Source organism: Nelumbo nucifera, chromosome 1 (assembly GCF_055504915.1).
Source record: "Nelumbo nucifera cultivar China Antique chromosome 1, China Antique-T2T, whole genome shotgun sequence".
Lineage (NCBI taxonomy): Eukaryota > Viridiplantae > Streptophyta > Magnoliopsida > Proteales > Nelumbonaceae > Nelumbo > Nelumbo nucifera.
The window spans coordinates 180,208,090-180,223,645 of record NC_142649.1 but is presented as its reverse complement, the minus strand read 5'-3'; the positions used below and the strand labels follow the sequence as shown (position 1 = coordinate 180,223,645).

The window sequence follows — 15,556 nt, the reverse complement described above, 5'->3', positions numbered from 1 at the left end:
CCAAAATGGATATTTGATAATTTTCAGAATTCAGAACAATATTCTCTGCATTTAGAGTTCAGAGGAAAAAAAAGTTCACTAATATCAATATACCTCTTAATGTAATTATTGCACTTTCAAATGTCAGACTTTAGAGCAAACGAACATATACCCTAAACTCTAATCGAATTTACCTCTATACCCTTGTCATACCCTTGTCAATTGAAGAAATTATTGTTCAATTGGATATCAAATCAAATCAATGTATATTCTAATTTGACAAAATATTCTATTCGAATTATCCAAATTCAATTTGATTATGCCAAATCTCATATTCGTATTTGGATTTTCGAATACTGTTTATAGGTCTATTTGCATTAGGGTTAAACTTGGGCTGGAGGCAAATTCATGCAATTGGTTTAAAATGTGTGAACCGTTGGAAGTTTTAAAAGCATGATTATCAAAATAAATACTACATCGATAAAACTATATTATACTTATATGTAAAACTTAACCGTACATAGAATTTAAAATTGATGTAAAACTTACACTTCATCCGAAAATACGGACCAGGAATGAAATTTTACATTGATCTGTATGTATTTACACAAAAACAAACGCATTCATATGAGATTGATTCCATATATACACAACACCGGCATCTTCACTCATGATTTTGTCTACAATCCGTCAAGTCCCTTGCCCGAATTGCTCCCTACATCACGTGCACCCAGCTCAGCTTGCCCCCCCCCATATAATTGATAACTACAATCAGTAATTTTGGTGTAGGGAACGTGGAGTATTGTAGTCCTCCATCGCCGACAACATTGAAATCTGCGCAGCCGTCTGTGAATGCGAAGACGTCCATATTCTGATCGGTGGTCGGTTTGGATAAGGGATGAGTGGGCCGCTCCCTGGAATTGGAGTATTGGACCGAGCTGACTCGGACATGAATTGGAGTAGTTTCTCGATTCTCAGCTCCTTCTTTCTTCTACCAGTTTGAATGTCCACGTGTACCCACCTAACACACAGGTGGCAACCCCTGAATCCTCAAGAACTTTCACTTAACCCAATCCAATCCCAACTCTAATTTTTCTCCCACGAGAATTGAGAAACGGTGGTCTAATTGGACTTGGACCAGCCATGGCCCATGACCCAACAGCGGAAAAACATAAAAGAAATCCAAATACCGGCATTACCTTTTCATTTCTTACTTCTTATTCGCCTTTCCAAATGGGACTGGGGAGTCCGAATCCTCCTCCCAGTCTTCATATAGCGTATTTTAGCGGTTCACGAGGATGAACTATTAATATGCGCTGGTAAAAGAAAGAGTGTTACTTGTTCTTTTCTTCCTCGCCAACTTTTAGCATCCGATCCGATTACCAAACCTTTCGGTTAGAATCCGTTATATTGGGTTGTGTCGGTTATGTGATTCGGATTTAATCACATCCGGATCCGGTTTAATGTGTTTAAAATGTATATAAATATAAAATAATAAATTTATTTTTATATAGTATATTAGTTTAAGCTTGTCTACCCTTGAAACAGGTAAAACCCGGAAAGGTGTAATAAAGGGTCACTAATATGATATGTATCAATCATCAATGGATAGCCTTACACCGGAGGGCGCGTTCTCTATCTCTAACGGTATTAACTTAGTTCTAACACGTGCCACGTGGAAGTGGCTACTAACATACACGATTTCATGGTTCATGCAAATGCAGCAGTGTCGTAACTCGTAAGACAAGGATTAGGGGGAGTGGTGTGCGTAGAATCAATGGTGGTAAGGTCAACTGTCTGCTCCTCTAATTTTCCGCCAACCAGGCCCAGGCCCAGGCCCAACCCAATAAGCGTAAGACGCCACGCCATAGTGCCATACACACACGACACACACACAGGATCTGCTACTGCTTAAAAGCAGTGGGATTTGGGAAGTGAAAACATCTCAATATCAAGTCATTATAATAAAGCCTACCTCTGTAATCACTTCTTAAAAGCTTTTTAGTCATAATTAATTTTCTTCTGATTTTCCTTCCATTCAATTTTAAATTTTTAATTGATTTACAAATTACAAATATATGTTAAATTAAAATTAAAAAAGAACCTTTTTGTTTGGGAACATTGACCGTTTATACAGCGCACCAGTACTTCACATTTCTCCATGAATACATGTCCTTGATCTCTGCAACTACATACAACTACAAGTGAGTGACAGAGCGAGAGAGAGAGAGTATACCGTTTTCCCTCCATTTTTAATTTAATCAATTTCCCATTTTCCTTTTGGACACTTTGTTCCCTATACCGACCTTTATCGTTTCTTTGCCTTGAATGCGCTCGAATGTTTCTGCGAAAGCTGCTCATGACCCTTCTTTCTTTGCCACGTATTTCTTTGGCTTTGGTTTTTATTCTTTTTCATTTATCTTGGGATCTTTCCTCTTCTTTACAGTTTCTCCCTCCAACCGGGTTTTATTGGGAAAACTGGGTATTTTTAGCAACTTGAGAAAGTTTGGGCTATGGATCCGTAACTCCTGTCTTAAGATTTCTGCAAGTGGTTTTGATCAGAAATCAACTTTTGGGTAGTGGTATAGGACTTGGATTGTGGTGATTGATGTTCTAGATAGGTGTGATTATATATTTATTAATTTATTAGGATTTAGGCTCTTTTTTTTGTGTATCCGATTATCTTCCTTTGATAGAGAGAGTGTAGGTGGTTTTGATTCGGGGAAGTTCCGTGAGAGTTAGGATCCACTGCTTCCTGTATTGGGGTGTATTCGTGTGATGCAAAATTCCAAATGTGACGACGGTTTTGTGAGGAATTTGTACATTTCAGGTTTCCGATGAATCTGTGTTTTGGACTTTGAACGTTCTATTCTTTGTCTCTATTTGTTACATTTTGACTAGTTATTCTGAGGAGCAAGTTTCTTCTGTCGGATAAATTTTCTTTTTAATTCCAATTGTGGCAATAAGATAATTTACCGGAGAAGATAAGGGTGTCACGTTGGTAGATTTCTTTCAGTTTTCATTCACGAGATAATAGATTTGTCACAAGAAAGGTGTTGGGGGAAAGTTCAGAATCTCAACTGTCTCAGTGACTATAGGTTTCTTAATTAATTAGCTTTCCTCTCCTTTGTCTTTCTGGGACTTCTGTTCAAATTCTTGTTTGATAGGAGTCCTGTGTTTGTCTTGTTTTTCATGTCCTATTTCTATTTCTGAGATGGGTCATTCAGCAGCAGTCTGGGATCAGAAAGCAGCGATTGAAGTTACCAAGGACTGGAATGGAATCGATCAGGTCGTGCTTCGTTCCCCACGAGGGGCTTCTGCTCGGGTTAGATCATCTACTTCCTCTTCGCATTGTTTGGTGGTCGAATTTCCAAATTGGCTTAGAACTTGAATTTAAGTATTTAATCCGAACTTCATTTTTGAACTTTTTGGTTGCCATTCAAAATTTCAAATAAATGTTTTGTATAGGCAATTCGTTAGATTCTAGAATTGTCTTACCTTTTCTATGCCTTTTCTTTTTCCTGAAAATGGTTCTTGTTTATCTCTCAATTTTTCTCCTTTACCAATCCAGGTTAGCTTGCATGGAGGACAGGTCGTTTCATGGAAGAATGATCGCGGTGAAGAACTCCTTTTCACAAGTAGTAAGGTTATTTTTTATTCTCCTTGTATCATGGTAGATCTTTGTGCTTCAATGTTTTGTTCAATATTTAAATAAAGTGGTCAGATCTCTCTTACAGAGCTTCTGAGCAGCTCTGTTGTGTTTCTACAGCTAATAATTTTTGGTGGTAAATTAATGGTTTTATCAAGTCCTAGAGTTTACTTACAAAATCAACACACCGATTGACAGTTGGAGATAAATAGCCTTCATAATGGGTGAGTGGATTATCTAATTTTTATGGTTCCCAATCCCAGGAAGGTCAGGCAGTATTGACAGCCTATTAATTAGTCAGTGGGCATTTGCATGGCTGGTATGCTAATGGATGCAGAATATACATCTGTGTCTTTTGCAGAAGCAAGGCAATTGTTCTTGTTAATTGAAGGTTAAATCGTAACACTTAATCACCTGACTTTACTAACATTGACGATTTATCTGGATGTATATTAGTAGGAAATGCCAATGAATGGTCATTAAGCCCAAAACAATTTAAATTTTGAGAATGAAAAGCAATGTATGCCACTGAAATTTGTTTCCTACTAAGATGATTCATATGCATTTTCTTGAGCTGTTGAATATGAATATATGCCTAATTTGGTTCTTGTTCTTTAAATTAATGTAGGCAATCTTTAAGCCACCAAAAGCAATGCGAGGAGGAATACCTATTTGTTTTCCACAGGTAATTCCAGCCAAGCTCATGGATATTAAGGCATACATTAAGGGGGTGATTGACAATGTGAGTGGTTTTGTTTTCTAAACCAAAGATGACTTCCATGTTAGCAAAAACAGCACATTTTTGCTGATATGGATGTTGTTTTTGTTTTAGAAAATAAAACCATTCACATTGTCGAACACCCCCCTAAGTCAATCATTTCCAACTGACATATTGCATTTCATTGTCAAGTTTGGAAACTGTGGATCACTGGAACAACATGGATTTGCAAGAAACAAGATTTGGGCATTTGATGATAACCCTTCACCATTACACTTCAATGATTCCAAAGGCAAATCTTCTATTGACTTGATACTCAAACCATCTGAAGAAGATCTCAAGTGCTGGCCTCATAGGTATCAAATCATCTATTATAGAAAACTTCTTTTGGCATAAAAAACAATGATACCTGGAGTTATAAAATGGGCGATTGCTATTTTTCTGCATATAGAACAGTAATTCCTGACTTGCCAATCTGTTGCCCCATTAGCTTCAGCTTGGCAATTGCCTACTATCCAAGCTGAGGACTAACCTGCTTGGTTTTCCTGGTTGAGATTGTATTTCTCAACCATTAGTAATGAAGCTGACCAGTTTCCAATAATACATGTCCATTACCTGCTCTAGATATACAAGTTCCTTGATATGACACTTTTTATAATGTGCTGATGTTCCAAGCTAAAGCTAAGTTCTGGCACTTAAACAAAGTATCATGGAATGGGCAAAAGCCCATGAGGTACCAGGTGATTTTTCAATTTTTTTAACTTTGTTATTCTTTATATATTATATTGGTTATATTATATAATTTATTGATCTTTACCATGTCCATTATTTCTGAAGGTTGACATGTGAGACACTTGTTGGTACTTGAATACTTGGCACCATTGCCACATACCAAGGTAACACTTGGTACCAGTGTTGCGTGGACTCTCCTGAGTGGATGAAATGTCCATTCAGATATGTGTCCGATTCTAACACATCATGGATTCTTGATGGACAATTCAACATAGAACTTACCTTTATCTATTTTCTTATTTAACATAAATGAAGGTTGACATGTGAGACACTTGTTGGTATTTGAATACTTGGCACCATTGCCACATACCAAGGTAACACTTGGTGCCAGTGTTGCATGGACTCTCCTGAGTGGATGAAATGTCCATTTCAGATATGTGTCCGATTCTAACACATCGTGGATTCTTGATGGACAATTCAACATAGAACTTACCTTTATCTATTTTCTTATTTAACATAAATGAATAGCTAATATGCATAATGAATGCCATTATTTGAAGAAATCATAATTAAGTGGCAAATATAGGCCTTTAAAATATGGACGTTTATAATTTTATGCAGACCTGTTCACAAGTCTTTGTTCTTCTTTTTTTTTGCTGAGTTGGACTCCCGGATAGGCATTGGGTTCTGATTCCCATGTCCATGCATCACTGCTTGGTACTTAACCATGAATTTCTAGTAGATAGCTCACCTTGGAAACAAGGTCTCATGGAGTAATATACAGGCTATGTGAAGTGAAGTCCACAAGTACATAAATATGACCAACAAGTGAAGGATTTGGGAACCTCTATCATACCATGCAACCACCTAAATCCTTTGTAGTAAATGATACCTTAGGTGGAACCCACCTATGTTGCTCTTTGTTTGTCAAAATGCGATTTTTCTGAGCATAATGGATGATACTGGATTGTTTTTTTTCAGTTTCAAGTTTTGTCTTAGGGTGTCTCTTACAGCAGATGGTGATCTCACCATGATTTTCTATCTAATGACACCAAAAGCAAGTCAAATGGACAAGTTTTGACTCTTCAGGACATGAGTTGAGTGATTGAGCTGAATTAATTTTTCTCTTTGATTTTAAATTGATGCTTAAATAAATGAAAAATAATACTGGCTCCTTTGCATCCTGTGTCAGTCTTCCTCCACTCAGGATACAGTATAATAACCTTGAGGTGCATATACCTTCAAGTATGTGTTTTGGTTGGGAAATGCTTCAGAAAAGCAAACTGAGAAGGTGCACTAAAAATTATTTTGAAATGGATTTTGGGAAAATGATAGATTAAGTGGAGGATAAGGATGTAAGAAGGTAATAGATGTCTAAAGAAGCTTACCTGAGGGGATTCATTAAAGTTGCAGGAGCCCCAAGTCCTTAGCTACAAAACATCATCTTAGAGAACTATTCATTGGCAAAAGAAAATCAACTGTAGACAATTTGCCAGAAAACATGGTTTCCTGCTGTCATTCAAATTTCAGATTTTGCTTCCTTTTTTACTCACTTATTTAGATTCCATTTCGTTTTATATAACTTTGTCACTAAGGGTTTCTGTAATTAGGACATCTTACCAGAATACTGTAAACAATTACACGGTGAAGATAGTTTCTTTTCCTTCCACTTTCAATATGCAACTGTTTAGGAATTATCTAACTGTATTCATAGGCCTTTGTCAAAGGGACTAGAATTTGGTCAAAAAGCCATCAATTGTTACTTTTTGTTCAATAAAAACCTTTAATAGTTGTTCAAATTTAGTGTCTTTCTATTAGAGTAATGTAGAACTGGTTCCTTGATTTAAACACGAAAACAAGGAAAAAGATCCATGGGGAAATAAATCTTCTTATTCTTTCACTACTGACAATTGTAACTTTAGGTGTTTGGGATTCTGGTCAACTTGAGTATTTTACAATTTATTTTTTAGTTTGTTAGTATCTTATGAATAAAGTTAACCTTCTTATAGGGTTAAGGCCAAACTAGTTCAAAGTGTTACTATAGACTGTAGATGTTTTAGAAATTTGAAAAGTTTGCATCACTTTTTACTTCTCTTCCAACCTATTTTTAAAGAGGCAAAACTTCTGATTTTGGTGTTATCAGATAGGTTATTGAGTTACCCATTAAATGATATCAGTTTCTTTTAAATGCTACATGTTTTGAGAGAGCTATGGCTGTATATTTGTTAGGGTTGTTAGTATATGGCGGGATTTGGGTTTTTCTACTTCTTTATATCAATTTTGAATTTTTTTTTTCATTTTTTATTTCTTTAGTTTTAGTAGAACGGGCAATGGATATTTAGAGTTGTTTTAGGAATTGCACTTCTTATTTGAGTGTTGATAATAGGTTACCTATGGATTTGCCTTGGTTCTAAAGCAATTAGAAGTTGTTTTTGGTTAGTTTCCTAGCCCAAATTGGAGTTTGTAAAGAAAGGTCCAGGTCATCATTACGTAGAGTCTATACAGAGTTAAATGTGCTTGAGATTTAAGAGTTGTTTTGATGAACAAAAGTTTTGTTTTAGTGAATTGTGGTTGTAGGAACATGCTCCAAGTATCTCTTCTCTTTCTTCTTTTTCTCCTTTTCTTCTAAGGCTGTGTTTGGTTTGAAGGAAAAAGTAGGGAAAGGAAGGGAAATGTAGGAAAACCTTTACAAACCTTGTATAGGTTTTCCTGTGTTTCTCTTCCTTTCCCTACCTTTTCCTTCAAACCAAACATAGCCTAAAGGTGCAGTGCAGTCTTTCTTCTCTTTCTCTTGATCTGAATATTTTTCTATCATATTCAGATCTTTAATTCCCTTCTTTACCCACCATATACACCCTAGCACCATTCTTCTCCTTCCTGTCCTACATCACACTAGTACGTGCAAGACCTAAGTTCAAAATCAATTTGATAAATAATCAGATATCTGATAATAAATCCAAATTCAAAATCAATTTGATAAATAATCGAAGAAATAGGGTAGAAACTTAAGATCGTTGCAGGTGCTGGATCTTGGTGGTGTGGTGGCTATTGAAAATCAACAGAGCTGTAAATTCCTCTTTGTAAAAGTCCCTTTGGGTCAATTACTAGGGAGCCAAGGCGACCATATTTTGAGATCCCGATTTCCCTTCAACTTGAACAAGGTAGTCAAGGTCCATTTTGGAATGGTGCTGCAATCCCAAGGGGACTTAATTCATTGGGTCCTATCAAGCCTTGGTTGAACACAATCAGAACTATCAAGCCTTGCTCTGATGTAGGGAATGAATCACTAAACTATGGTAACTCTAATGGGAGATTACTCTTTGATGGTCGTTTCCAATTACAACCATCCATTCTAAATGCAGCATCGTTTCAACTAGATGGTCAGAACTCCCATGGTTCATCCCTTGACACTGTAGATCTGAGACATGATAATCTGAAGTTACCATCTCAGAAATATAATTCTGTGGATGAGGTCATGGATAGAATTTATCTCATGGCAAAGGATCAACTTGGTTGCCGATTCTTGCAAAGGAAATTCACAGTTGGCACCAAAGAATATATTGATAAAATCTTTCTTGAGATTTTAAATTATATGTATATCAGCCAAGATGCATAGCATGGATTCAAGTGTGGCTTCATGAGATATTAACTAAGTCATTATTGATTGAATAAAACAACATTTTGTTTTTACAAATTTTAGTATGTTTGAGAGATTATATCTAATTTCATGTATTTTAGGAAAAAAATAGAAAAGAACAAAGTCCTGCCTGTTGTTAGAAATTGGTGAAATTATGTTTTTCTATTTGGCCCAATACGTTCACTTCAATTATATGTAAAATGACGATTTTTTTTCTAAGTGTAAATACCTCTCTTGGTTCTGTTGAGATGAGGTTGTCAGGTTTATAATTGGATAAATTATTCTTGGATATCCAACACTTTTCAGTTATACAATCATCTATAGAATTATTCTTAGTGAATTGTGAAACCAATTTTGTTTTATTATGCTCCTTACATTGCCAATATTGTTTATTTGGATGCACTTAAATTATTTGGTGTGAACATGGTTCTTCCAAAAGATCTTGAGACTCTCATTGCATCTTGGAGGTGTAAGGCTTTTAGTAAGAGAGGACTGATTCTTTGGAAGTTGGTTCCTGTGGTTATATGCTGGACCATGCGGAATCAGAGGGTGTTTAATGATAGGATTTCCTCCCCATAAGCAATTATAGGAAAAACAGAGTGATATCTCTTTTAACGGGCAAGCATACATGAGTTTCATAGCTTGAATTTCTCCTTCATAGCAGGAGTCGTATGCTGGCTTGAGTTACTTTAAGATGACTCTCTTATTAGCTAATTTTGGTCTATTGTTATTTCCTGTTTTATGTTGGCTATATGAAACATGGCTGAAAGGAATGGTGTTTTGTCTTTACAGATGGAAGTATAATTTCTTGGTTGTGTTACTAGCCAAATGCCAATTTTTTCTTTGATAGATAATGATAATGAAAATTTTATTAATTAAAGAACTAAGTATACATCATACAATTCCCCACTAAGAGGCACGAGGTGCAGCCTCCAAACTACATCATAAAGCTTACAACTGAGCCCAAAAGAGCTGATTCCTATGTACTCCTTGTTTAGCTAGGAGGTCTGCCGGCCCATTTGCCGATCTTCTCTCCCATTGAACTGTGACTGAAAGATTTGAAGTCAGCCACTTAAATCTTCTCAAAGTCCCCCTGTACGGCCAGGCTGCCGTGTCTGGTTCTTTTAGCCATCCAACAACCAATTTGGAATCACCTCCAATCATTAAATGCTCCACTGCCAACTCTCTTGCATATTCTGCTCCTTGAAACACAGCTTGGAGTTCTGCATTTACTGAGTTTCCCAACCCTATAGGACCAGAAAATAGAGCTACAATCTGACCCTCGTCATTTCTAAAGACTCCCCCTATTCCAGATGGCCCCGGATTGCTCAAACTACTGCCATCAAAATTTAGTTTAATGACACTTGCATCAGAAGACTTCCAATCCACCACCAGCTTGCTTCTGACTGCAGAACTTTTAGCTAGTTGTTCCCAATTTCTCCTTATGTCATCAAAAGTGTAGGAGAACAGATCCAAGGATTTTACCCAACTTATAGCCCTACATAAGATACTTTCTAACACACATGTTTGATCCCTTTCCTTGTCATTAAAGATTCTAGCATTTCATTCCTCCCACAGTCCACACCAAAGCAGCTCTAACACCTCCACAAAACTCTTCCTCTTCTCTTTGGCTACCTGAAAGTTGTAAGATCAAAAAGATTGCAAATGCCAATTATGCATTGATGATTTCCCTTTCTTTGTTTTCCTTGCACCTTGCACAAGTCAAATTTACCTTAAATTCCCCAAGTGAATAGCATCAAGTTTGACTTTGATAATACTTCTTTCTCAGTGTGGTCCTTCGAATGAATGCATGTGTCACTTTAAATCAATTATCATTAGAAATGAATTTATATTATATAGATTTTTCCTTTTTTAAAAATATATATATTTTGAGTTTTAGAAACATTTTTCCTTCGAAAAATGTATTTGTAAATTCACAATTTTATTTTTTTTTACAAAAATATACCACATACTTTGATTAGTTATAAATAAATAAGGTACCAATTTAGAGTCTTTTGGTCTGTGCTTAGCACAAGCCCCTCTCCGCTAGTATACAGGCTATATGTGAAATCCACAAGTATATAAATATGACCAACAAGTGAAAGATTTGGGAACCTCCATCATACCATGCAACCACCTAAATCCTTTGTAGTAAATGATACCTTAGGTGGAACCCACCTATCTTGATCTTGCTCGCCGAAATGTGTGCTTGCAGATATAGTATTTATTTACATGTTTACTTGAGTTTGTAGCTGAATCTTCTCTTTGTATGTCAAAATATGAATTTTTTTTTCTGAGCATAATGGATGATACTGGATTGTTTTTTTCAGTTTCGAGTTTCGTCTTAGGGTGTCTCTTACAGCAGATGGTGATCTCACCATGATATCACGGATCAGGAACATCAATGGCAAGCCATTTAGTTTCTCATTCGCTTATCATACATATTTCTCTGTTTCTGATATAAGGTATTATGTATTCTCTGTGACAAACATTATATTGCTCTTTCAATTCCAAATTCATATTTATTGTCTGATATTGACATGAATACATGACACAATAATAAATGGGTTTTTTTTTTCTAGACCTTTTCATTTGAATTTTGAACCTGATTTAATGTACCAAGGATCAGTGAAAAGTGCAACTGCAGCATCCTGGATCAATTATTTCCAGTTACAAGAACAGAAATTTGTAAACATAGAAGCTAATATAAATTTTCAGAACAGAACTTGTTGATTGCCTCTTTTTTAATGATGACCATGGTATCAGCAACTTAATTCAATTCAGCCTTAAATCCAACTATTTAGCATCAGAAAGTATTAAATTTTAGAATGCAAAACCCCATTCTTAGTTGAGAAAGTTGTTTTTGAAAGATTAACAATATTCATTGTTTATTACCACATGTTTTTGAAAGATTACCACATTGTTTATTACCACCCACAGGTTTGGATGGGGATTGTACCTTTAAAAGATCAGTTTATTACCACTTTAAAAGAATGAGCCAGTTTCTTCTTTCATCACCCCTTCCTCTTCTAGTTCTGGGCCTGGGTGGAACCTGGGTCTGAGAAGCGCTGTGAGGGACTTAGACCTCGATAGTATTTCGAGCCTCCTCAATCTTCTTGATAATGTCTTCTTAGACCCTTCAAAGGTGGACTTTAGAATCTGGACCCCTACCCCAACTGGCTCTTTTTCTTGTGCATCCTTATTTAGAGTTTTAAGCCAGTCCACTAATCCTGTGACCCCCCTTTCCCGATTAAGGAGGTTTGGTGCAGACTAATTCCTCCCAAGGTTGGTAGTTTTTGTTGGGAAGCCTATCTGGAAAGAATTAACACTGGTGATTTGCTCCAAAATAAGAGACCCAATACTTGCTTGTCACCTCATTGGTGTGTTCTCTGCAAAGTGGAGGGGGAAACTAGTTTCCACTTGTTGGTGTCTTGCCAATTTGCAAAGTCTGTTTGGGAGTGGGTTTTTTCTCTCTTTGGGTGTAGCTGGAATCCCCCACCAGACATGCAAAGTCTATTCTCCCCTTCTTTTTTCAGGTGGAGAGTGAAAAGAGGAAAGACTATGTGGAGGGGACTGAGGGCTGCAGTATGTTGGTCACTATGGGAAGAAAGAAACTTCAGGATCTTTTCAGAAATTGAGAGGGAGGCTGATGAGCTGAGGGCTACAATTCGTACGAGGATTGTACAATGGCTGAAATCCTTAGTGCTATTTTCAGATTACACAGTGAATGACATGCTAGGGAAGTGGGGTGAAATTGCAAACTATTCAAAGAGAAAATCAGTAGTGAGTGTGCCCTGGACCCCCCCACCTGCTGGATTTTTAAAACTAAACTTTGATGGGAGTAGTAGAGGGAACCCTGGACAGTTAGGGGTTGGAGGTGTCTTCAGGGGTGAGAATGGGGTTATTTCTGCCTTGTACTCAGGCCCAATTGGAGTGGGGGACTCCCTTAGAGCTGAGATTTATGCAGTTATGGAAGGGATCCAGAAAGCCAAGGAGATGAATATCAGAAAACTCATAATTGAAGGGGACTCGGAGGTGGTAATAGGGTGGCTGAATAAAGATAATATTAGCCTATGGAATTACAGTAATGAGAGGAAAAAGTTTCAGTGGCTGGTGAGGGAGATGGAAGTGAAGATGAGGTGGGTTCAAAGATCAGCTAATTCTTTGGCTGATGGATTAGCTAAACAAGGGGTAGAAAGGGACTCAATGTTTTGGGCCAAATTGTAAATTACTGTTTTCATTTCCTTTTCTTTTTCTTTAGGGCTCAAGCTGTATTTGGAAGACAAGAGTGCTTGTCTTCTTCTTTGTAATCATCCTTTTCCTGATTTAATGAAGTTGCTAATGAATTCGTTTTTGATAAAAAAAAATGATACTGGCTACTGAGGAAAACTTATTTTACAATGTGTTTGTAAATTAATCAATTAACTACAGTTTATAATATTTCCATTTAATACAGTTTTCTTTCTGTTTCTCTTATTTTCTTTCAAACCAAATATAGCCTTGCGTTTTTTTATTTTTCTGACAGCTTTATAGAGGGTGGGGATGGGGGTAATCAGGATGAGAGGAGGGGGGGAAGAAGAAATAATGTTTCTCTATATTAACCTCCGGTATGCTCTATTATCTGCTTTTAGTGGGTTGGCAACAAGAGGTTTCTGGGGGGTCACAACCATAATAATCTCAAAAAACCACTGGTGGTAACTTTTAAGTTTATTTGGAAAAATTATTTCTTGTATCTACTTTTTATAGTGAATGGTTCCAGTATGTTTCTATTTGTCCATTTGTAATTATGCAAATCATTTGTACATTTACAGTGAAGTAAGGATAGAAGGATTGGAAACACTCGACTATCTTGACAACCTTTGTCAAAGAGAACGATTTACAGAACAAGGAGATGCCATTACTTTTGAATTTGAGGTAATTCTTGTAAATGATGGTTCTTTTTCAAGGTGATCAAGCATCTATCATCCCCCTCCCTGCTCACTCAAACAAGTTGACATGGGAGCTTTCTTGCACTATACTTGAAAAGTTTCTGATCAACCTAAGTTACAACTATCAAATCAAATAGTTTTGAATGCACCTGAACTATGGCGTGAGCTGAGGACTCTGGTTTTCTAAGGATCTTTTGATAGCAGGTTGATCGAGTTTATCTCAGCTCCCCGAATGTAGTTGCAGTCCTTGACCATGGGAAGAAGCAGACTTTTGTCATAAAAAAGGAAGGACTTCCAGATGTTGGTATGCGATCTTTTCTCTGGTAAAATTTAAAAGAAACAACTGTCAGTATTATAATGGCACACCAGATGGATAACCAGTTTCCATAATGGTGTCTCCTTCAATCATTTGCTGCACCTGCATCTCTCTACTGTAGCCTGTAGGGGCGATCATTGCTAGCCCCAGAAAGCCCCAGGTGCCTGGCCCAGGGATTTCCAACTGTCCAGTTGGTGGGTCATTTTAACTTGTTGATATTGGTCCGCACCATTTCTTTTTCTAAGCCTCGCAAGGTTTCATTTACAGTGGTATGGAACCCATGGGAAAAGAAATCCAAATCCATAGTAGATCTTGGCGACGAGGAGTACAAGCAAATGCTTTGCGTTGATGGTGCAGCAATCGAGAAGCCCATCACCTTGAAGCCAGGCGAGGAGTGGACGGGGCGGTTGGATCTCTCAGTTGTTCCTTCAAGCTACTGCAGTGAGCACCTTTAATCAGCAGAAAGGTTTCTGAAGCTGAAAGCAGACCATCAAGAACGAATAAACCTGTTGCACATCTAGTGAGACGTTGAGGTTACATAGTATCATATATTAATGTAATATTGGATCTAAAGTTAAGTTTTAATCAATTCTGTGCGTAGTGAAAAAATGAAAAATCATGCATGTTACTGAAGCGGTTTAAAAGAATTACGACTCTCAGTTTTTTGAGGGAACTAGATATTGAGTATAGAGCAGGGGCAGGCTGTCTCAGGACTTCTGTTTAGTTATTTCCTTTTTCTGATCCAAATAAAAGCAAGGGAACCCAGAACAAACAGATGCATCCGAAAGAAAAACAAGTTTTTGACCTCCATCTTTAGTTTTTTTTTTTTCCCTTTTTCTTTTGGTTGAAGGAAAGATTTCTACTTTAACATAGCAGACACCACGAAAGACAGCCGATTCCAATAGAAAAAATAATCTAGAACATACAATGTAAAGTTGTAAACAACACCAAGAAAACGAAACGGTTTCCCTGAACCAGTAGGCTAGTCCTCGTCTCCTTGAGCATAATGTAGGCTAAAAGATGGCTCGAGCGTTCCACTTCCAACAGCCAAGTTGGAGATTGTACAAGAACGAAATGACCCGTTTAATCGTTTATGCTGCCACATTAAAATTCTTTTTACAAATCTGAAACTAACACAATTCTCCATCAATAGTTGCAAATTTATTAAACATCAAAGACATTTTAGAAAGAAAATTGTGAGATTGCGAGGTAGTCTACTAGAACTCTCGGAAGAGCCTCCCTCGCTTAGTACGTTGACATTCGCCAGATTCAAACACCAAAGAATGCAGACGAGAAAGCAACGAACTCCAACCCCCAGTACAAGTCTTGTACACCATCCAGGTAAAATCCTACAGATTGAATGATTGTAACAAGCAAAATATGTTTGTTAATGAAGACTGAATGGTGGATTCCCCAAACCTGTTGCATATCAGTCACAACTCAAATGACAGTCACACCTTTATCATCTAGAACTGCAGGCTATCCCTTTTCGTTTCTCTTATTTACACACTAGCATTGTCAAGAATGGTTCAAAGTATCTATCCTTGAAATTATAGGAACTGAATAAAATAAAGAGTATCAGTATCCATGGTTTTAG

The 15,556-nt window shown here is 37.0% G+C and overlaps 1 protein-coding gene across 2 annotated transcripts; it reads left to right on the top strand.

Annotated features, from left to right (window-relative positions):
* The first annotated feature begins 2,119 nt into the window (after nt 1-2,119).
* On the top strand, nt 2,120-14,632 carry LOC104600300 (putative glucose-6-phosphate 1-epimerase). 2 transcript variants are annotated; one of them, XM_010263173.3, is made up of 8 exons: nt 2,120-3,304; nt 3,551-3,625; nt 4,257-4,313; nt 4,539-4,702; nt 11,046-11,180; nt 13,527-13,629; nt 13,848-13,947; nt 14,227-14,632. In XM_010263173.3, exons 1-8 carry the CDS (start codon nt 3,194-3,196, stop codon nt 14,412-14,414), a joined length of 933 nt encoding a protein of 310 aa, XP_010261475.1. In that variant the 5' UTR covers nt 2,120-3,193; the 3' UTR covers nt 14,415-14,632. The 2 variants fall into 2 exon arrangements, with proteins under 2 accessions (XP_010261475.1, XP_088751583.1); XM_088895457.1 differs by having other exon boundaries at nt 2,135-3,304; nt 3,551-3,620.
* The last annotated feature ends 924 nt before the right edge of the window (nt 14,633-15,556 follow it).